Source organism: Taudactylus pleione, unplaced genomic scaffold, assembly GCF_031769625.1.
Source record: "Taudactylus pleione unplaced genomic scaffold, aTauple2 ptg000236l, whole genome shotgun sequence".
In the NCBI taxonomy this organism is placed as follows: domain Eukaryota; kingdom Metazoa; phylum Chordata; class Amphibia; order Anura; family Myobatrachidae; genus Taudactylus; species Taudactylus pleione.
Genome location: NW_028284638.1, coordinates 2,152,864 through 2,172,308, shown reverse-complemented (window position 1 = coordinate 2,172,308; position 19,445 = coordinate 2,152,864). Strand labels below are relative to the sequence as shown.

At 40.1% G+C, this 19,445-nt stretch overlaps 1 protein-coding gene across 2 annotated transcripts in view; it reads right to left on the bottom strand.

Moving 5' to 3' along the window:
• LEF1 (lymphoid enhancer binding factor 1) overlaps window positions 1-19,445 on the bottom strand; it is a 108,406-nt gene that overhangs the window by 67,381 nt on the left and 21,580 nt on the right. For both annotated transcript variants that reach the window (XM_088479492.1, XM_088479493.1), the window contains exon 3: window positions 16,477-16,613. In XM_088479492.1, coding sequence (XP_088335618.1) covers window positions 16,477-16,613 — 137 coding nt within the window. The remainder of the gene's footprint in view (window positions 1-16,476; window positions 16,614-19,445) is intronic.

Genomic DNA, 19,445 nt, shown 5'->3' with positions numbered 1-19,445 from the left:
ATGAGCCACACATTCATATTTGCGAGGTAATTTGAGGTGTTTATTCACACAGATGGTGTAATGGTTAACATTACTGACTCACAGCACTGAGGTCATGGGTTCGATTCCCACCACGGCCCTACCTGTGCGGAGATTGTATATTTTCCCTGTGCTTGTGTGGGTTTCCTTCGGGTACATCGGTTTCCTCCCACACTCCAAAAATATACTGGTAGGTTAATTGGCTCCCAACACAAATTAACACTATTGTTTAATTGTGTGAGCATGTGATAGGGAACATAGATTGTAAGCTCCACTGGGGCAGGGACTGATGTGAATGGCCAAATATTCTCTGTAAACCGCTGCGGAATTTGTGTGTGCTATATAAATAACTGGTAATGAATAAATAATAGATATGTACACATTACAGCTATAACATTACTTTTCTAGTCTTGCATCGCTAAGGAACTCAAAATCGCTAAACTGCGCCGGCGATATGTTTTGTTAGGTTGCAGTATCAGTGATAAATAAAAATCTGTGTTAGCGCTCTCTTTATAGACAGGCTCCTGTAATCCATTTAATATACTTCCACTTAAAATGTGCCTCTTACCTACTGTTGCAGTAAAATTAAATACCGATAGTATGATTAATAAGATATAATTATGCAAAATCCCAAATTATGTGAATCAAGTAAAATATTACACTTTGTGAACAGTCCCACTGTGTGTAGCAAGCCTTATGTAACAGGACAGCATCTCTCAACTCAATTGCAGTCTAATTTCTAAACTATATTAATACATTGTACTATGACATTCACACAGTTTCTTGCTGATAACAGCAAATATACTGACTATTTTACTGTATTCATATGTTATTCAGAGTTTGCTTAGCCATCAGTGACAGAGCAGAAACGCAAAACATGCTCAGCCTATATACCAACAGCTGCAACAACACTGGGTCTGCTGACTCTGTCCTCCTCTCATGTCTGTTAATGATTAGTCAATGTTCAAAGGGGTTTTCCACCTTCAGACACATTATATTTATTGGTATCTACATGTACTCCTTTAACATTTACTATCTACTCTATTTTATCTTTCTGACGGCCTTCTGTGTTTTCACTAATACCTTTTATTAAATCCAAGTGGTTTTGTTTATTTGTGTTGCATTGAACAGAAACAACTTTACAAAATGATATAAAAATCTTTTGCACAAAAACCAAAAAAAGTATGTAGCAGATATATAAAATACATATTTAGTACAGTTTACAAGAAGGTTTGTGTAAAATAATACATATGCGTTGTTATATTTTTATTATTTATCCTTTTATCTAGTGTAAACATTTGCCACATTACTATACAATTAATAAATGGCAAGGTTCAATATTTAAATACCATTACAAAACTATACAAAATGAAGATACACTTCCTGATCAGAACTTACACACTAAAGTAATGAACAGAAAATGCTGTTACAAAAATATAACATTGTATGTATCCAGTATGATGATGTCTCTACCACATTTCTCCATATTGCAAATATTAAAGATCTAATTTGCAGCAGCTGAATGGCAAAACAGATTTATCACATTTATACCCCTTTCACACAGAAAACCAAATTGCAGGGTCAAACATTTGGACCCGGTAATTTGCGGATCAACACAGGTCATTTTCCTACGTGGAAGGGTCAACGTGGGTCAAAATTTCCCAGGACTTTGACCCAGCTTTTTATCAGGGTCGAAGTCCTGGGAATTGCAACCCGGGTTGAACCTTCGCACAGCAGAAATACCCTGGGTTGATCTGCAAATTATCGGGTCCAAATGCTTGACCTGGCAATTTGCTTTTCTGTGCGAAAGGGGGGTACAGCCAAAAAAAACCTGTGCAGCAAATGCCAGGTAAAAGCCAGGTTTTTTAAGTGTTTCTGCGTGAAGTGGTATTAGGGGTATATTTACTAAACTGTGGGTTGTTAGGAGTGGAGTTTTTGCCCATACCAACCAATCAGATGTATGTATTTATCTAGGACCTTCTAGAAGATAATAGGATCTGATTGGCTGCTATGGACAACAACTCCACTTTTAAAAACCCATACTTTAGTAAATATACCCCTAGCAGTAGATAAGTAGCTAAATCACCAAAAAAAAGCTATAACAACTCTATAACTGTGAGATGCCTACACTGGAACATATAGCTCAGCACCAACTAAAGCGCCAAATGGTCCCTCTGCCTAATCTAGACACTTCTGTGGTGAAACTAAGTTGAAAACACATTTTGTTCTTCGAATTTCTCATTCATAAATTTTTTTCTCATATTTACTGCTACTTTGACTGAGTAATCTAATTTCATGCTCTAATTTTACAGCTAATATATATGCATCTATATTTAAATAGGAATTAACATAACGTGCTAAATACCCCAAAAGTCTATATTTGTTACTCATATAAGATGATTTTAGCATGAATTATGTTTAGCATATTCTGTCTCAAGTCTGACAATAGCAGTCAGTTATCAGTCTTGACTCTGGTACTTATTTAAATATATTCAAGTTATATTCGAGCAATCCAGTTGTGTGAAATGTATTATTATTCTTTCTCACCTCAACTGCAACCAAAATGTTTCATGCATCCATACGAGTATTAATGCCCAGTTCAAGGATATTCAATGTTAATTTCAGAATAATCTAGAGTTTCTGCCAATGTAGCATCATTCTCACAGTCATGCCAGCAGATTAATTTTTCTTCAGAGAATTAAGTATGGAGACACGGCCTAAGACCCCCATAGCCACTGGTTTTATCAATCAATGGTTTTTAATGCTAGTAATAGCAGGCAAATGGGTTGGAGAATTGAACCTACTGGAACAATGACTTCATAGCCCCTCACACATGCACTTGCAGTTGGGAGCAGTGGTGACAGTGCAGTAATTTTGTGGATGCTGTGTGCTCTATTTACTTGTGCGCACTGCAAATTAATGCATTGACATAAATGGAGTTTGCCACTCAACCACCCAACTGCAAGTGCAAGCACTATTATTATTATTACCAGCGCACACATATTCCGCAGCGCGTCATCAGTCCCTGCCCCAGTGGAGCTTACAATCTATGTTCCTTATCACATGCACACACACACACACACAGTTTGCAATTTGTGTTGGGAGCCAATTAACCTACCAGTATATTTTTGGAGTGTGGGAGAAAACCAGAGTACCCAGAGGAAACCTACGCAAGCACAGGGAGAATATACAAACTCCGCACAGTTAGGGCCGTGGTGGGAATCGAACCCATGACCTCAGTGCTTTGAGGCAGGAATGCTAACCATTACACTGTCTGTGCTGTCACTAGTTAACACAGCAAGGCAGACGGGATCATGCTTACCATATGGTGTAGTAGGTGTTTTCCTAGCATCAATGTATAGCCAAACAAAGTATATGCAATTAATTAATCCTTCATTCATCAAAACAATCAAAAGATAGTTAGATAACAGACATTTGTTATCACACATTTTTATTGTAATTTTCAAAAAAACATCAATGTGGCTTAGAACTGGGACAATACTTGGATTTATTGGTTCCTCCTAGGTCCAACAGTGTAAATGCAATAGAAATAAAAATGTAAACTGAAAGAGAAACACTGAGCAAATAAAATAAAATATATTATGCATTTGATGCTAATATATGTATAAAATCCTATAAATAACTGTTTAAAAGGTGCATTCTGATGTCATTGTTGTCTTGTGTTTTTACATGTTCACGGAACTCCTTGTAGACTTATCATTTTGAAGTAGTGGGTAGACCCACTGATATTGGGGATCCAATGCTTAGTAATGGTTGCTTCCCCAGCCATAGAAGGATATGAAGGATATAGAAAGTACACATGCTGCAATGAGCATCAGATTAGAGTGCATATATATCGATGACGTTTAGGGGCCCATATAGAAAGGAAGAAAGAAAATATATATATATTTTAATCTAAAAAACATATTGACAAAAAGTAAATACTTTTTTTTTATTCAGAAATGCTGTCTAGAAGTATATATCTATGATAAAACCAAGGTGATTAAAGTGGATTGACTCAAACATATGTGTAATTAAATAACGAATGTTGCTGATTAATCCCTTTAGTGGAGATACATTTCCTATTGGGATAACCACAAACTCTAATAGACAAATCAGAAAGAGTGAGAGTATCAGTTTTGCTTCACAAGACAGAGATACAAAAAATATTATTTAAACTTTATCAAACACAAATGATTAGTCATTTTAATGAATTTACATGACTTTTTCTGCATTTCTGTGTGGTCTCCACTATTGTTCCCAGGAAAGAAAATGACTGTAGTTTCTGCACTACATAAAAGCACTACTGAGAAAGAAAACTCAAATAGCACATTTACTAAAAGAATAAAATACTATGTACAACAGATTGAACTGTTTTCTCAATCTGTCTGTAGGGAGCTTTACACACTACTACTTACACCAGTCAGATACAATAGCTCTCTGTATGCACAGCACATGCTCTCCTGTAGATCTGACATATCCCCTGCTTACTTTCATTTACTCATTTTACTATAGCACCGATGCATAAAAAAAAAGAAAAAAAGGAAATTAACTTTTAATGATAATTTCATTTTAATAGTGGAATTTTTAAAAGCCAACCCATAAGGTACAATAGTAAATAAACTATACTAAAAATATATGGGTATTTAAATGCCATAATTTATAGGAAGGATATTTTTCTTAGCTCCAAATTCAGTTATAATTTATTTTATTGGAACTAAATATGGAAAAGAAATACAGTTGCCCCATAATTTACCATATACTGGTGAAACTAGATATTCTGCAAAGCAAATTCACATAAAGCAATACATCTCTTACTGATTTGTAAAAAATACAATGAATGAATCACCAGTTTCACTGATGGCTTCCATAGATGGCTTCCATAGATTCATACGCAGGGAAAGGTGGGGAAGATTCTCGCACAGGAAACAAATTAGGTAAATTATTAAGAGTAGATTCTCAATAATTAAATTAATACCGATTTGAGCAACAGACCACTATGTATAAAGTACAGTACATAAGTCAGTATTCACAGGTGCTCACACAAGCAAACATAATTGTAAATACAAAAGAAGAAAAGCAAGTACTCGGTTAAAGGGGCACACTCCAAATAATAATGATTAAATATTAAATCTTATTCAAGTTTATTCTAAGTTGCATTAAAAAATCATATATACACCTGGTACCATACAATTGTCTAAAAAAACATGCGCAACTGAGAAAAAGAAGAAATATGAAAACAAATAATATAAAAATATTTTTTTTAAATAACCCAAGCAAATGAAAAAAATGAAACAATAAATAAAATGTAAAAAATGATATCTTCAGAAAAAAAGGTGTTAAGGTGAAAATGTGTGTATTATAGTTGTTTTAAAAGATAGACACTCAGATTAAAAACATTGCAACACGAGCCATATAACTGTTGCGAAAAGGTAACTGTGGTATTAATGCCTCACAAGTGCCTCACAAATATAAATGGAAAATAGTCTGTACTCTTATGGGCTCAGGAATCTGCTATCCCCTATGTGCCAGACAGTGAATAAGGGATGAGAGTCCCTGAGCATAGGCACAGGTAAGGGAGTAAAGTCTGTATCTGCTGTCAGGGTTCTGCTGACTATATGATCTCTTGATGCAGTAATTGCATTGCAGGAGTACAGTGTGGGTGAACTCGGTATCCGGACTATAGATAGACAGTTAAAAGGTCGACAATATCTAGATAGACATGTTAACTAGGACACTAATATGGGATATAATATGAACTAGGACACTACTAAGGGACATAAGATGAACTAGGGTACTACTTTAACATTAAATAGGATTCTACTATGGTTCATAAACTGAACAACAGCTGCAGTGAGAGATGTCTCTCTGAAAGCATTAAGGCAGGGGCCCCTTCAACATGTTGCTATAGGGCCTGGGTAACAGGGATAGTTAATACATGTGAGGCTAATATCCAAACATTCCTTAGAGAAAACCGTGTCTTATAGGTAAGTGTGGTTTATTTTTATTTCTTGCTCTTCAAAATTTTATGTAAATGGCTTGGGATAACCATAAGCTGGGCCACAATACAGTAATGTAGTTGCCAATAATTAAAAAACTGTTCCATTATCTCTGTATGCGCGGCACCAACATTTCCAGAACTGAAATAATTAGATGGAAATTAAATGGACTGTTTTTGGACACCCTTAAATCCAGCTTTCAGATAATCATTAGTAATATTAAGCTATGAGATATATATATATATATATATATATATATATATATATAGCCAAGGTATTCCACAGTATTGTACAGGAAACTTTTTTTATATCATCTGTCTGTGTATCACAAAAATAACTAACAATTTTATTTTAATTAGAAAATGAAACATCTTTACATATATGTACACTTAATTGTGATTTCACAATACGGTAATTGTCTTTTAGTGATACAGAAAAATGGGAAACATACAGTAGAAGCTGTGTATCTTGAAAGTGAAAAGGGTAATCTTTAACTGATATGTTTATATAGATCCTCAATGCCTTACCCTAGAGTTGATAGTCCGTTTAAAACAACGGCTTCCTCTTCCTCTGGTACTTACAATAATACACTTCATGTCACACAATGTATCAGCTGGCCAACATATCCTATGTGCTCCTCTGAGTTGGTTGATTTCCCATGCGCCCATCCCAGCTTTATCGATAGTTTGTTGTGTAGATTGCTAATTGATAAGTAAAGCTATTAATCCCGCACATAACACAATCTTGTTAAAGATCATACAATATAAGAAGGAGGAGCCTCCAAAATGATGTGTTGTACTTTTATCTACCTGTCATTTTGATTCATAATTAAGCTCAGATAAGCACATACTGTAGGAATACGGTAGCCACCACCAGATGTGGTGTGTTGTCTTAAATAAAATAACAAGGTATACTGAAAGCAGGGACTGATTACATTATATGGCCACCCTAGGCTATACACTCGTAGCACGCCACCCCTGTATAAAATCCTGCATGATAGTGTCTGCCCTTGCTTTCTATTAGACAATCCACATTATAGTGTCTTTCCCCTGTCCCTTCTCTTCTTGCTATCTCCCAGCAACATCGCTGTCAAATCGGATTAAGCCCAAAGTTCATTTTGCAACAAGTGTAAGTCCACTATGCAGTTGTGCAGTCATGGGAAAGAGGGGTGTCAAGTCTCCAAACTTACTCTCAGTAGCAGAGAAATATCTCATCAACACCAAAAACTCCTCATACTAAGCATTGCATCCTGAATGCGGTACATTACGCCACTTATCAAGTACATATCAGTGTTAATAACACTGGTATGTACTTAGAAATGCGATTAAGGGCTGTCCTTTGCGATAGAGGGATTCCAGGTTTATGACCCAGAAGTCCCTCTGTGCATGTGCAGAATGACCAGCACTTCACTGGGGACACTGGTAGGTATCCCTCTCAATGCAGAATGCGCAGAGAAGGCCATAGGCTTCTATTGGGCAAAGTCATCTAAAGATGGCAATGCCCATCGGATACATTCCAGAGCTTGGTACATATGGAAAATGTGGCCAAGTACCGAAAACAACAGTTTTTGGATTTTTTCCTGCATTTTCCTTTTAGCACATTCCGCCCCGGATGTTGACAATCACACATGCCCTTAATGTGGATCTAGCACATTACAGTAGGTAACAAGGCAGGCATTACAAAAAAGCTTACAGATTACCATTATCCTAATTTATAAGCACATGAACTCTGATATGTCTGTAGGACATTGGTGACTACTGCTCATCACTTTGGTAACTGAAAAGCACAATTTGACACTGTAATCACGGTACATTGTAGCAGAGCAACATATATGAAACCACATAAGTGAGGAGTAGTCCCACCACCACCTCTAGGCTGTCAATCAGTGGCTTCGCTATGGGGGTGTATATGCACTTAGATAGATCGGCGGGTCAATCTAGTGTGTACCCAGCATTACAACAGGCAATTGTCCACTCCTTCTTCCTCAGCTAAGCTACTGTATGTAGTCTTGCATACTTGATTTTGGTCCTTACTGCTCCTCTGTATGTTGTGACAGCATCACAATATTATTAGAAGATGTCTGCTACCCAAAAGGTGCAGGAACCCCTCCCCCCCATGGCCTGGCACCCTAGACTGCAGTCCAATTAGCCTAATGGCTGATCAGCAGCTGAGTTCTACCCAAACCATAGGGAGAATCCAAGGTGAGTGCAACAGCACACAGACACATTTCACATTATGCTACCATTTGTAAATGGTACTATAATATATTTGTGTTTATTTCTGTAAAACATCTACAAGAAGTATTACTTTATGTAATATAAATAGCAGTTATGTCAGGCAAACACATTCCATAGTTGTATTCCTTTTCCACATGGTTAAAGTACATACAGGTGCTATGGGATACAGTGCCCATACTATCTAAGCCCTATGTGATTTATGATGCCAGCACTTACACAACACAGACACAGGAAGACTAGCAGATACTATGTTGTGAAAGAGGTCTAGTAGCCTGGGTAAACGGTCACATTGATTCACGGTGTCATCTCTCAACCGTAAGGCAAGAAAAAGGCAACAGAAAGAAACCTTTTCCTGCATAGACTTTTTCACCACAACATAATAAGAGTTGTTGACAGTTGAGACACAGTAAAATAAATGTCAAGAAAAGACCTACTGCTAATATCTGAGGCTGTGGTTTAGCTGTCAGTTTTCCCACACTAGCGCTTAAATCATACACAAGGTAAGAGACTCCTGTACATTGCTCTATATTCACTTTTGATGATCTAACTAGACTAGTCATTATAAATGATCAGTGGCATGTAACAGTTAGTTAGTGATAACAGCAAAGTAAACCTACACCTTCCTAATTCTAGGTCTAATATTCATTGCGATGACACTTCTGACTAATGGGACAGTTTTAGAGAGAGCATTGCAGGGATGTGCAGTCAGGGTAAGCAGGGGAGAGCATACTCCTGAGATTTGATATAAAATGAGTAGAATAATACAAAGAAGATATTTATAACTTAATAACATCTTCTTTGTTTATTGTAATCATTTTTATAGTTAACACTCACCAGCTTTGTGGAGCTCCCTGAAACTGCAGGAAGACGATATTTGAGGCAACAACAGCTTTTTTTGGTGAGGCATGGCAGAAACGAGATCTGGAGTGACATAATTATAATTAGATAATAGATAATATTTATAGTGGACTAACTTGCTCTACACCTCTGCATGAGTATTTGGGTTCTGCATCACCTCAGAAAGGCAGATTCTCATCCTATACATTTAATTAGACAAAATAGTCCCCATGTAGAGTAGAAATAAAAAAGGGACAGTGATACCCAAAATCCTCAGTCAGCACCAGTGCTAATCAGTTTGGGGTGGATTCCATTATAAGAGGGAGACCATTCAATCACCAGCCTAACACAGGTCAGTGCAAGGCTGATGTCTGTGTAGGTGAGATAGGAGGCACAAAGACACTCACCATATTGCAAAGCTCTGAAGCTCACACTGACCCTTGGGCTATGGAAGCCATAACAAATAAGAAGATTAGGACCCCCTGTAGTGGCAATTTTGTCCATCCAGTTGTTCCAGTATAATGGGGAGGAGACAATAACACATCTTTCCATTATACCAAAAGACTGACAAAGAAACAACAAAAGTGTTCAATAAAGTGGTTATAAAGAGTTTTGAGAAGTCTATTTATTATCATTTATATAGCGCACACATATTCCGCAGCGCTTTACAGAGACTAGTTGACCATTCACATCAGTCCCTGCCCCAGTGGAGCTTGCAATCTATATTCCCTACCACATGCACACACACACACTAGGGTTAAATTTTTGTTGGGAGCCAGTAACCTACCAGTATATTTTTGGAGTGTGGGAGGAAACCGGAGTACCCGGAGGAAACCCACGTGAGCACAGGGAGAATATACAAACTCCGCACAGTTAGGGGCGTGGTGGGAATTGAACCCATAACCTCAGTGCTGGTGTAATGGTTAGTAATGCTAACCATTACTAACCATTACACGATGTGTTAGTAATGCTAACCATTACACCATCTGTGCAGCCCAGTCTATTCTAAAACTTTATTTGAAAATTGTGTATATGTGTTTCATTTTATCAACATTTGTGGCATATGGACAGGGATTTTAAAGACCTGTCTATTATACCAAAGGGGTCTGGGAAGAGCATCAGTATATTTCAGTGCGGTGATTGTAGCTTATTTGCACTACAGCAGTCACTGTAGAGCTGAGACTTGCAGCAGAGAATCTGAGGGTAAGGGGAGGGGAAGGGAGGGGGGGAGTGTCACTGTATATTTGTAATTATTTCTTTATTTGAATTTAAACAAAGCACTGTGCATGTGGTTGGTTTTATTATAGGATGTGAGTGTAACTACAACTTTGCATATTCACTGATTAGGTACTATTAAAATTATAAATCTTTGGTGGACAAATAATGTGCCCTCACTCTCATGGTTTATTAAAAAAGAAATAAGGGGCCTATGTATTAATAATCGCGGAAACTGCTGCGATTACTGAGGACCCGTTTCACAACGGATACTTTAATTTTTAAATAAATTTCTCTGATATGTACAAAGGGGAACTCGCAGGGACAGCGGTAACCGCAGGGGTTGTGGTAGGGTTGCAGTAACCGCTGTCGCAGGGGTTGCAGTAACCGCTGTCCCTGCGAGTTATATCCCCGCCATTTTATAGAGTCTTGTGAAAGATACCTTCTGGGAAGCTGACACTGCGCAGTGTCAGTTACCGGCGCCGCTGAAAGCTGCAGGAGAGAGATTGGAAGATATCTCACCTCTTCCTAAGCCTCCATGGGCCTAAAGCAGTTTACACATTCTGTAAATGGTGTAAACTATCAGGGCAAAACTCAGAAAAGCTGTGTATATAGGGATGAGAACTTAGGCCCTCATTCAGAGGCGGTCGGAGGATACAAGCGGTCGCTCAGAAACTGGGCGGTCGCTTGCATCCTGACCGGCCGCCTCTGTTTCGGTCATTAGGCTGTGGGTTTACACCCACAGCTCTAACGACCGCTAGGGTGATGGTCGCGATGGTCATAGACCATCGCGACCATCGGGGCTTACGACGAGACCCTAGGGTAGGGTCTCACTTGTCGTAAGCCCCGGAGAGCTTCTGGCTCTGTCAGAGCCGGAAGCTCTCCACTGACATCACTAGTGATGTCAGTGGGGCCTCCCCCAAACGGCAGGCGTTCCCATGGGAATGCCTCAGTTAGGGCTGCCACCCCCCCCGGCCCGCCTTCCAAACGGGGCGAGCTGTCAATCAACATCGACAGCTCGCCCCCTTTGGAAAGAGACCCGCTACGACCGGCTCTGTCGGTCGTAGCGGGTCTCACGCATGTGCACGAAGGAACCGGCTCCCTCGTGCGCATGCGCACTGGACAAACATCGAGGCGGCCGTGCGATCGTAGACCGTACGGCCGCCTCTGATTGAAGCCCTTAGTCCCCTTTGATAATAATGGGGACTGCGATATCGAGTGTTAATTACTTTGCCGAAGATTTATGTCAAATCTCCTGCATTGTGCTGTTAATACATAGCAACAATTCATAAAATTATGCAGAAACTGCAGTTTCTGCATAATTTTATGAAAAAAAGCTTGATACATAGGCCCCTAAAATCAGTACAAGGGCAGATACAAGGCATGCACCCTTAAGTGTGCTGAGTAGACCAGTGGTCCATAGTGGTACAAAACCAAGTACTTTGTAAATATACTTTGCAGAGTTCATGAACTTCAGTGTTGAGGGTGGCACAAAAGGATAATAACTGCAGACAGTAGAGTGACAGTGCCTGCTCATCAGCATGGCAATGAGTCAACAAGGCAGCACAGTTATATCCCTTTTACGCCGACCTAAAATCCCGTGTTGATGCGCATCAACCCGGGATTTTTGTCGGTGTAAATGGATGCACCCGGGTCCAGGGACCCGGAGATCCAACTTGGGTACTTTGCAGGGTTGGCCATGGGTCGTTCCTGTGCCACCCTGCAGTGTAAACTGCGTGATCTGGATCACGATGACCTGGATCCTGTCACATGAGCCCTATTGGTCGACTTCAGTGGCTCTTGGAGATGACATAATCTCCAAGCGTCCACTGCAACACCGGAAGAGCTGGGTCACTACAGACCCGGCTCCGGTGTGAACGGCGCTGACTCAGGAATATCCTGTGTCGGCGCCGCAGTTTCAAAGGGGGAAATTCCGGGTTTGATCCGGATTGGAAACCTGTCCCAACCCCCTGGGTCAGACACGGAACTTTAGTATAAAAAGTGATATAAATCTGACTACAAAGGTGATCCTGGACCAATCTCCAGTTTAGCACCATACATAATGGACAATATTTGGAATGTTTGGATTCAGAAGATGCCCATACTGTAGATACAGTTCAATAGCATTAATCTGCAGTCATCTTCCAATTGCTATTACCAACATGCTTGATAACATTCTGATTCAGTCAGACTATTATTAGTTCTCACTATCGTTTACAGCCACACATGTGGCAAATGACCTGGTACTACCTACAGTATTGTAGCATATGATCAACGTGAAATCTTCCCCGCCTAATAGTATCTGTGCAAAGGCTAGATTCTCCCTACACCCAACCTCTGTCACTGTACCCAACCCAACCTGTATCACTGTACCCAGTCATAGCTATATTCTCTAACAAAACTCAATCTAACTACATTGAGTAACTGCCTTTAGTCTCATGATAGAATTATCTCCCTATCACCACTCACACTTTAGTACAAATATCTTCAGTTTGGCTACATTCCTGAAACTGTTAGAAATATATCTGTGGAAGACACAAATAGCTGTTTTATATGAAACTGCTGATATTTTGAGGTGTAGGGTTCCAAAACCTACGGCTCATAAATTGCTTCAAAATGTACAACAGTAATAACCAACGCCAGAAAGACCAATACTAGTAATGCTGGATACACATTTAGATGATATATGGTCTGATATATCATTTTAACGCGGAACGGAACGATATATCAGGCACATCGTGTAATGTGTAACCGCGATTGTGCGCCCCCAAGGGTCGTCAGTGATGTAGTCACATCTGCTGTACTGCACAGCAGATGTGGCGATCCGGCGGCCAAAACGGCATCTTCCTGGATGCAGCCACTGAACGATATATCATGCAGTCGCGCGCTATATTGTTCTGTGTGTATGGACAACCAATGTATTGTTATATATTGGTTGTCTCATCTGCCACGATCGAGGATTGTCTGTGTACCCAGCATGAATCTTCCTAGTGGTTATTGTAGCATTTTCTGCAAAAGGAAACAAATATAGGAAAGGCTACGAAATGACCATGTGCGTGTTAGTAGGAAACAACAGTTTACACCTTAAGGAGTATTACACAAAGTTTTTGGTTGGAAAGGAGAAAACAGATCAGATCATAAATATACGTTAGAGAGGAATTTGGTTCTCTCAGTCTGCCAAGCCACAAATTCTCTTTACTTCATCTGGGGGGGGGATTGTTCTATTAAGTATCTTTCAACATGCGCCAGTCCATTTTACGCAGGCTCTATGTGGCACAATGGGAAAATGCTTTAAATTAAATCTATGTAGGCCCAAACTTTGAGGGAAAGCAAATAATTCTAACATGATGTCTTATTATTCAAAACAGATTTCTCTCTTCATATGAAAACAATGTGTTATATGGAGCTGGTATTAATTTCTTCAATCAGAATTTAGTTTATTCGTAGTGAAACATACAGAGCTGCATCTGTGGAGTAAAAGATATTTGGCTAAGGGAGGCTGCCCAGGGAGCGTTCTTCACTTTCACACTGATGCAAGTAGCAGAGATCCATCGCTACTCTAATTCTGCCAGGAACACGTGGATCTCTCACTTACAATAAAACAGCTGTGGGATTGAAAGGACTGAAAAACGTCTAAGAACAAAGGCTCTGCCATTACATGTCTGTATACCTAGGAAGCTTTTGTGTATACACACAGCACCTAGGTGATATGACACTTTTGTTGCCTGATAAACAAGTGGTCAAAGTGTCAACATATAGAGGTGTTAAAACAATCACCTTATGTCATGGTGTTAGAAAGCTTACCTTCTGTCACATATTAGCAATTGATCCAACCTAGTTCATCTTCTACAATGTAGCCTTAAATAGCTAAATGTATTCAGTGCTGTTTTTTAGACTATGAGTAAATAAATAGAGATATTAAGCACTGGAGTCCCACAGGTCTCAGTACAATAGAGCTAAGGGACGGAGCTGTTCCATCCATCTACAGTATAACGGACACATTCTGTGGATCTGGGATATGTTTATGTGAATGTTGTCTGCTCAACAAACATTCAATGTACCCCACTGTATGAGCCAAACACAGCTAGTACTAACGCTATATATGATAGGAGTAAAGCCTATGTGGGTACAGGAAAATTACGAACTTCAATGCATTGATAAATGCAATTCAGATTATTAAATACCACAGCCAATATAGCATATAGACAAAGAGAATATGTAGTTCCAGTTCCAACTCCAAGGCAGCTGTTTTATTTTATTATATGTCACCAGTAAGACGGAATTATTAGACTGGGTTTTGATGCAAATGGGTCTTGGTTAAAGTGCTGCAGCATTACCATATAGGAACATTTTATTTAAAGGGATTCTTCAGTGTAAAATATAATTCTTGAGAACAATCTGACCTAGGAAGATTTGAAAAGGGTGATACGGTAAAGGTGGAATATTATTAGTTATGGTATCATTCTGTGACAACTACTTTATCAATCTGTTGTGACCCAATCACTGTCAAAAACTGGGTACTTACTTAGGTAATTATATCTCTATTATATGTAGGGGGGACTTCTATTTAACCCTCATCCCAACAGATAGATTCTTAGAATAGTATATTAGAACTGCATCAGTTGTGCTCATCGTTACCTACGGTTGTATCAGTATACAGTCATTACTATATGTTAACAATCAGAATGTCAACACGGACAAAATATTGACAGTGAGAATGTTGACATTCACACTGTCGATGTGGAAATAGAGCCTGATTCAGAGGTGCACCCTAACTGCACACAATGCTGTTATGCACGCACGCAGTTGAACAATGTTGGATGTACAGATGGGTCCACATACATCTAGCCTCCTTGTGCATTGAACAGCCCTTCTAGTCGCGCCATGCCGTGGTGTGACTCGGTAGCGCTGAGCATCTTTTTGTGTGTCTTTTACCTTCAAATGTGTCTTATTCGTACAATGATGTGACTAGATTAAAATGATATGCAGCATGCCTATGTTCTGTGTGCGAGTGCGTGTGATTCTGCATGCGAAACACTAAGTTTCAGAGGCTGTAGCACTGTAACGTAGCATTTCGCATGCAGTTATGCCCGCAGTCACACACAGAACATAGGCATGCTGCATATCATTTTAATCAGCAGAAGCTGCTTGTGCTATCTAGTCACATCGTTGTGCAAATAAGATGCATTTGAAGGTAAAGAAAATGCACAAAAAGATGCTCTTCACTACCAAGTCACACTGAGCTCCTGCGTTATGTGTGGCGCGACTTGTAGCGCACGGAGGATAGAGGTATATGGGCACATCTGTACTGCGCATGCGTCTGAGTCGTACTACACATTTGTCTTGATGGTTTTTGCTGGGAGACAGATAGAATTTGGACGCAAAGGGTGTGCATTTTAATGGGAATTCCTGGGAGGTAACAGAAGGGTGGCTAGCCAGCCTGGATGTGGCACTGACAGTGACTGCATCTGGCACAGGATGCCATGTTCAGACAGAAAAATTGCACCTGCCGGAGGGCTGGTGCATGCTTCAATTTTGCAACCGATGGTGCACCGCGATGTATTAGCGCCGCTACAAGTTGGTGTTTCAGTGTGCTCAGAATCGGTTGCGGCATTGGCATAAAGATACATTCTGGGGTCGAAATTCAAAATATCAGCATTCCACGTCCACACTCAGTTGTATCTTACACAGAAAGCGTTCACAGCAAAACTGCTTGCCCTACACACGTTTTTCATTTTGCTCACCCTAAATAAAAGTATGCTTTTGTGGTGGTGCCACTTTTTCCTTGAATTACCAGATATCAAAGTCACAGTTATACTAAAGCAAAAACGTTGTGGAAAATAAAATATGAATGGTGCCTACCATTTCTTGTTAGGGTAAGAAAATCAATCAAAATCCCAAATAAACATACTTTTAGTTGTTTTACCTCACTAAAACCACTTAGAGGCACAAATACTGGTAATTGGGAGCTGTATCAACAAACGATGTGAGAGGATACTCCAATTCTTCAGGAACTATCGGAGACAATAACAGCACAGTTCACACAGAAAGAGCCTATTTTATGCTTTGAGCTGCCAAGTAGAATTTGAAGACTCGTAAATGTTACACAGAAATGTGACCTGGCCTGAGTTTGAGAAGAAACAAACTAGAGTAAAACACAGTGCACTTACTGTTCTTGGGATGGGTGGAGACAAAGATCCATTTGACATGTATGGGTCATGATTCATATTTGGCATCATGATGTAACTTGGGTATCCAGGATACGAAGGGCCTTTGCTATATAAACCACCATCCGGATGTTTTCCAGCTATTCACCCCCAAGAAAACAGAGAAGAGAAAAAAAGTGATCTTATGAAAAAGCTTTTATTTAGGTCTTGGCAACACCCAATTACGGACTGTTCTGTCAAACGTACTTAAATACTGGTTTACAGTAACAACTCTGTTTTAAAAAGATGTGGAGTAGTTAATAATGTATACACAGAAGTGATATATTGAATGGAAAAACATATTTTGTATTATTTTGTGGTATTTTCTGTCTCTATAGGCGCTTGGGATGGAATGAGCCATAGATGTCTGTTAAACCCAGTCTTGTTCTTGTCACCAATTCTAAAGCACAATGGAATATGCTGGTGCTGTATAAATAAATGATAATAATCATGTAAATAATGATTATGCCCTATTACCAAGATGGGCATTCTATACAGACATGTCATCTAAAAAGTCTCTTCTGGTTTTGCCAACACTATTAAGAAATGCATAAAAAAGTTCTCTTTACTCATGTGTATGTCCCAATTCTTTACCTATGATTCCTTCAATTGCACTGCGACAAACTTTCGTACATGACTATTCTACCAGAGCTTGATAAATAAGATTCTCAATATCTGTAACTTTTACTGACAAATGGTTCCACCTTATGATGTAATGTGTGGGACCAAGGGGTCTATTTACTAAGCAGTGTTATGAGACAGAGTGAAAAGTGATAAGTCTGTGATAAGGTGCCAGCCAATCAGCTCCCAACTGCCATCTCACAGGCTGTGTTTAAAAAATTACAGTTCCGAGCTGATTGGCTGGCACCTTATCACAGACTTATCACTTTTCACTCTGTCTCCTAACACTGCTTAGTAAATAGACCCCCAAGTCACACAATTTTTGGAAACCAGCTGACCAAATAACCTTGCTTTATCTCCTTTACAACCTTTATCCAGGCCTCTGCTTTCTTACACATCACTGTATAGGCCTTAAAAAGCAGCAGGGGGAGTGGGGTGCTGAGGAGAAGGTAGACAAGCAACAGGAACACAGACATATATGTAATACCCCTTTTACACTAAAATCCCCGGGTCTGACCCGGGATTTGGAACACGTTTCCAACCCGGATCAGACCCGGGGCAAACCCCTTTTACACTGCGGCGCCAACCCGGGCTATGCCCGAGTCAGCACCGTTCACACCTGGCCCGGGTCAGAACTGACCCGGCTGCCCGGCGACGGTGAGCAGCGCTTTTCCCCTCCCTCCCCCCTCCGCGACCTACTTACCTTATCCTGCAGCGGTCCGGAGGCAGGGAGAGCCGGTGGGGTGCGCTGCTTCGTGCCGCTTGGCCAGGCGCTGCTTGCAGTGGCCGCTTGGAGATGATGTCATCTCCAAGCGCCACTGAAGCCGCCAATCACGATGAGCCGGGCCGCGCCGTTTACATTGCAGGGTGACACGGGAATAACCCGCGCTCAACCCTGCAATGGAGCAGGGTCGGATCCCCAGGTCACTGGACCCGGGTTGATCCATTCACACCGACGAAATTCCCGGGATTATGCGCGTTCACGTGCATCAACCCGGGACATTTCAGTCGGTGTAAAAGGGGTGTAAGTCACAAATATAGGTGCGGTGGTGTATTGCTGTGAACACCCCAAATTTGAAACGGCAGCTCTCACACTGTGTTCTGCTCCCCACAGTTTTGGTAGACATAAAGGAAAAGAAAGGAGCGGAGCGCCATGGAGATTTAGTACATTTTATCAATACAAATAATCAAGTAGGAGTTAAGGATAAGCCAGTTCTTCTTAATAGAAACAATATAACAATATAATTGCTAAAAGGACAATATACTAATTACAAATATTGCACAACAATAAAAATAAATAAGGAAATTGTTCTCATAACACCAGACAAATCTGCACATAGAGATAATATCCACCAATGTAGCAACAGGTAGGATAATGTAGCAAATACTACATTGTTGCAATCTGTTCATAAGTTTTGTGATGAACCATCGGAGGAATATACTGTTAGTGAATCCAAAACTAAAGGTGCGTATCCACTACACGAGAAAAATTAGCGTTTGAACGATTATGACATCGTTATCGTTCAATCGCTCATTAATTGTGCAGTAACATGACGGCAACGACCAGCGATGCGCATTCCCACTGGTCGTTGTTGGCATCTGTCATCACCTGAACATGCAGATCAACCTGACGAGATTGTCAGGTTGTCCATGTTCAGGGATGAGGGAGTGTGCCTGCACTGAACAACATATCGTTCAGTGTGGGCACATTATCAACTGCACAGGATGATGAGCGATTGAATGATTACAATGTTGTAATCGTACAGTCGTTCCACTCTCATGTAGTGGATATGCACCTTAACAGTCTCAGAAAAGAGATACTGTATTTTCAGTATATCGATGACTCACCCCTATGGTGATAACAACAGAATGGATAGTGTGTTATTCTCCATAATTAAGAGCTGCGGTCTTGTTAGCAACTCCTTATTCAGATGGACAGAGGAAGGAGGTATATACCAGCCACCGGCCAGGAGATCTGATATGGTACTTTTCCGGACGTTGCTTCACTTACACGCCAGTAGTCAGTCCCCAAGTGTGCACTATTGAGGTTGTGTGCATCCGCAAGTGGCAGTGGCAAGCTGGAAAGCAGGATTACTCTCTGTTCCAACTATGGTGCAGCTGGATCCAGGGGCCTATTCATCATCGGAGGCCGTACGGCGCACACAGCTTCAATCATCATCGATACACTGAACATATCTCTTTTCTGAGACTGTTAGTTTTGGATTCACAGACAATATATTCCTCAGATTGTTACTATTAAACAATCTATCTGGTTCATTATCACAAGACTTATAAACATATTACAGCAGTGT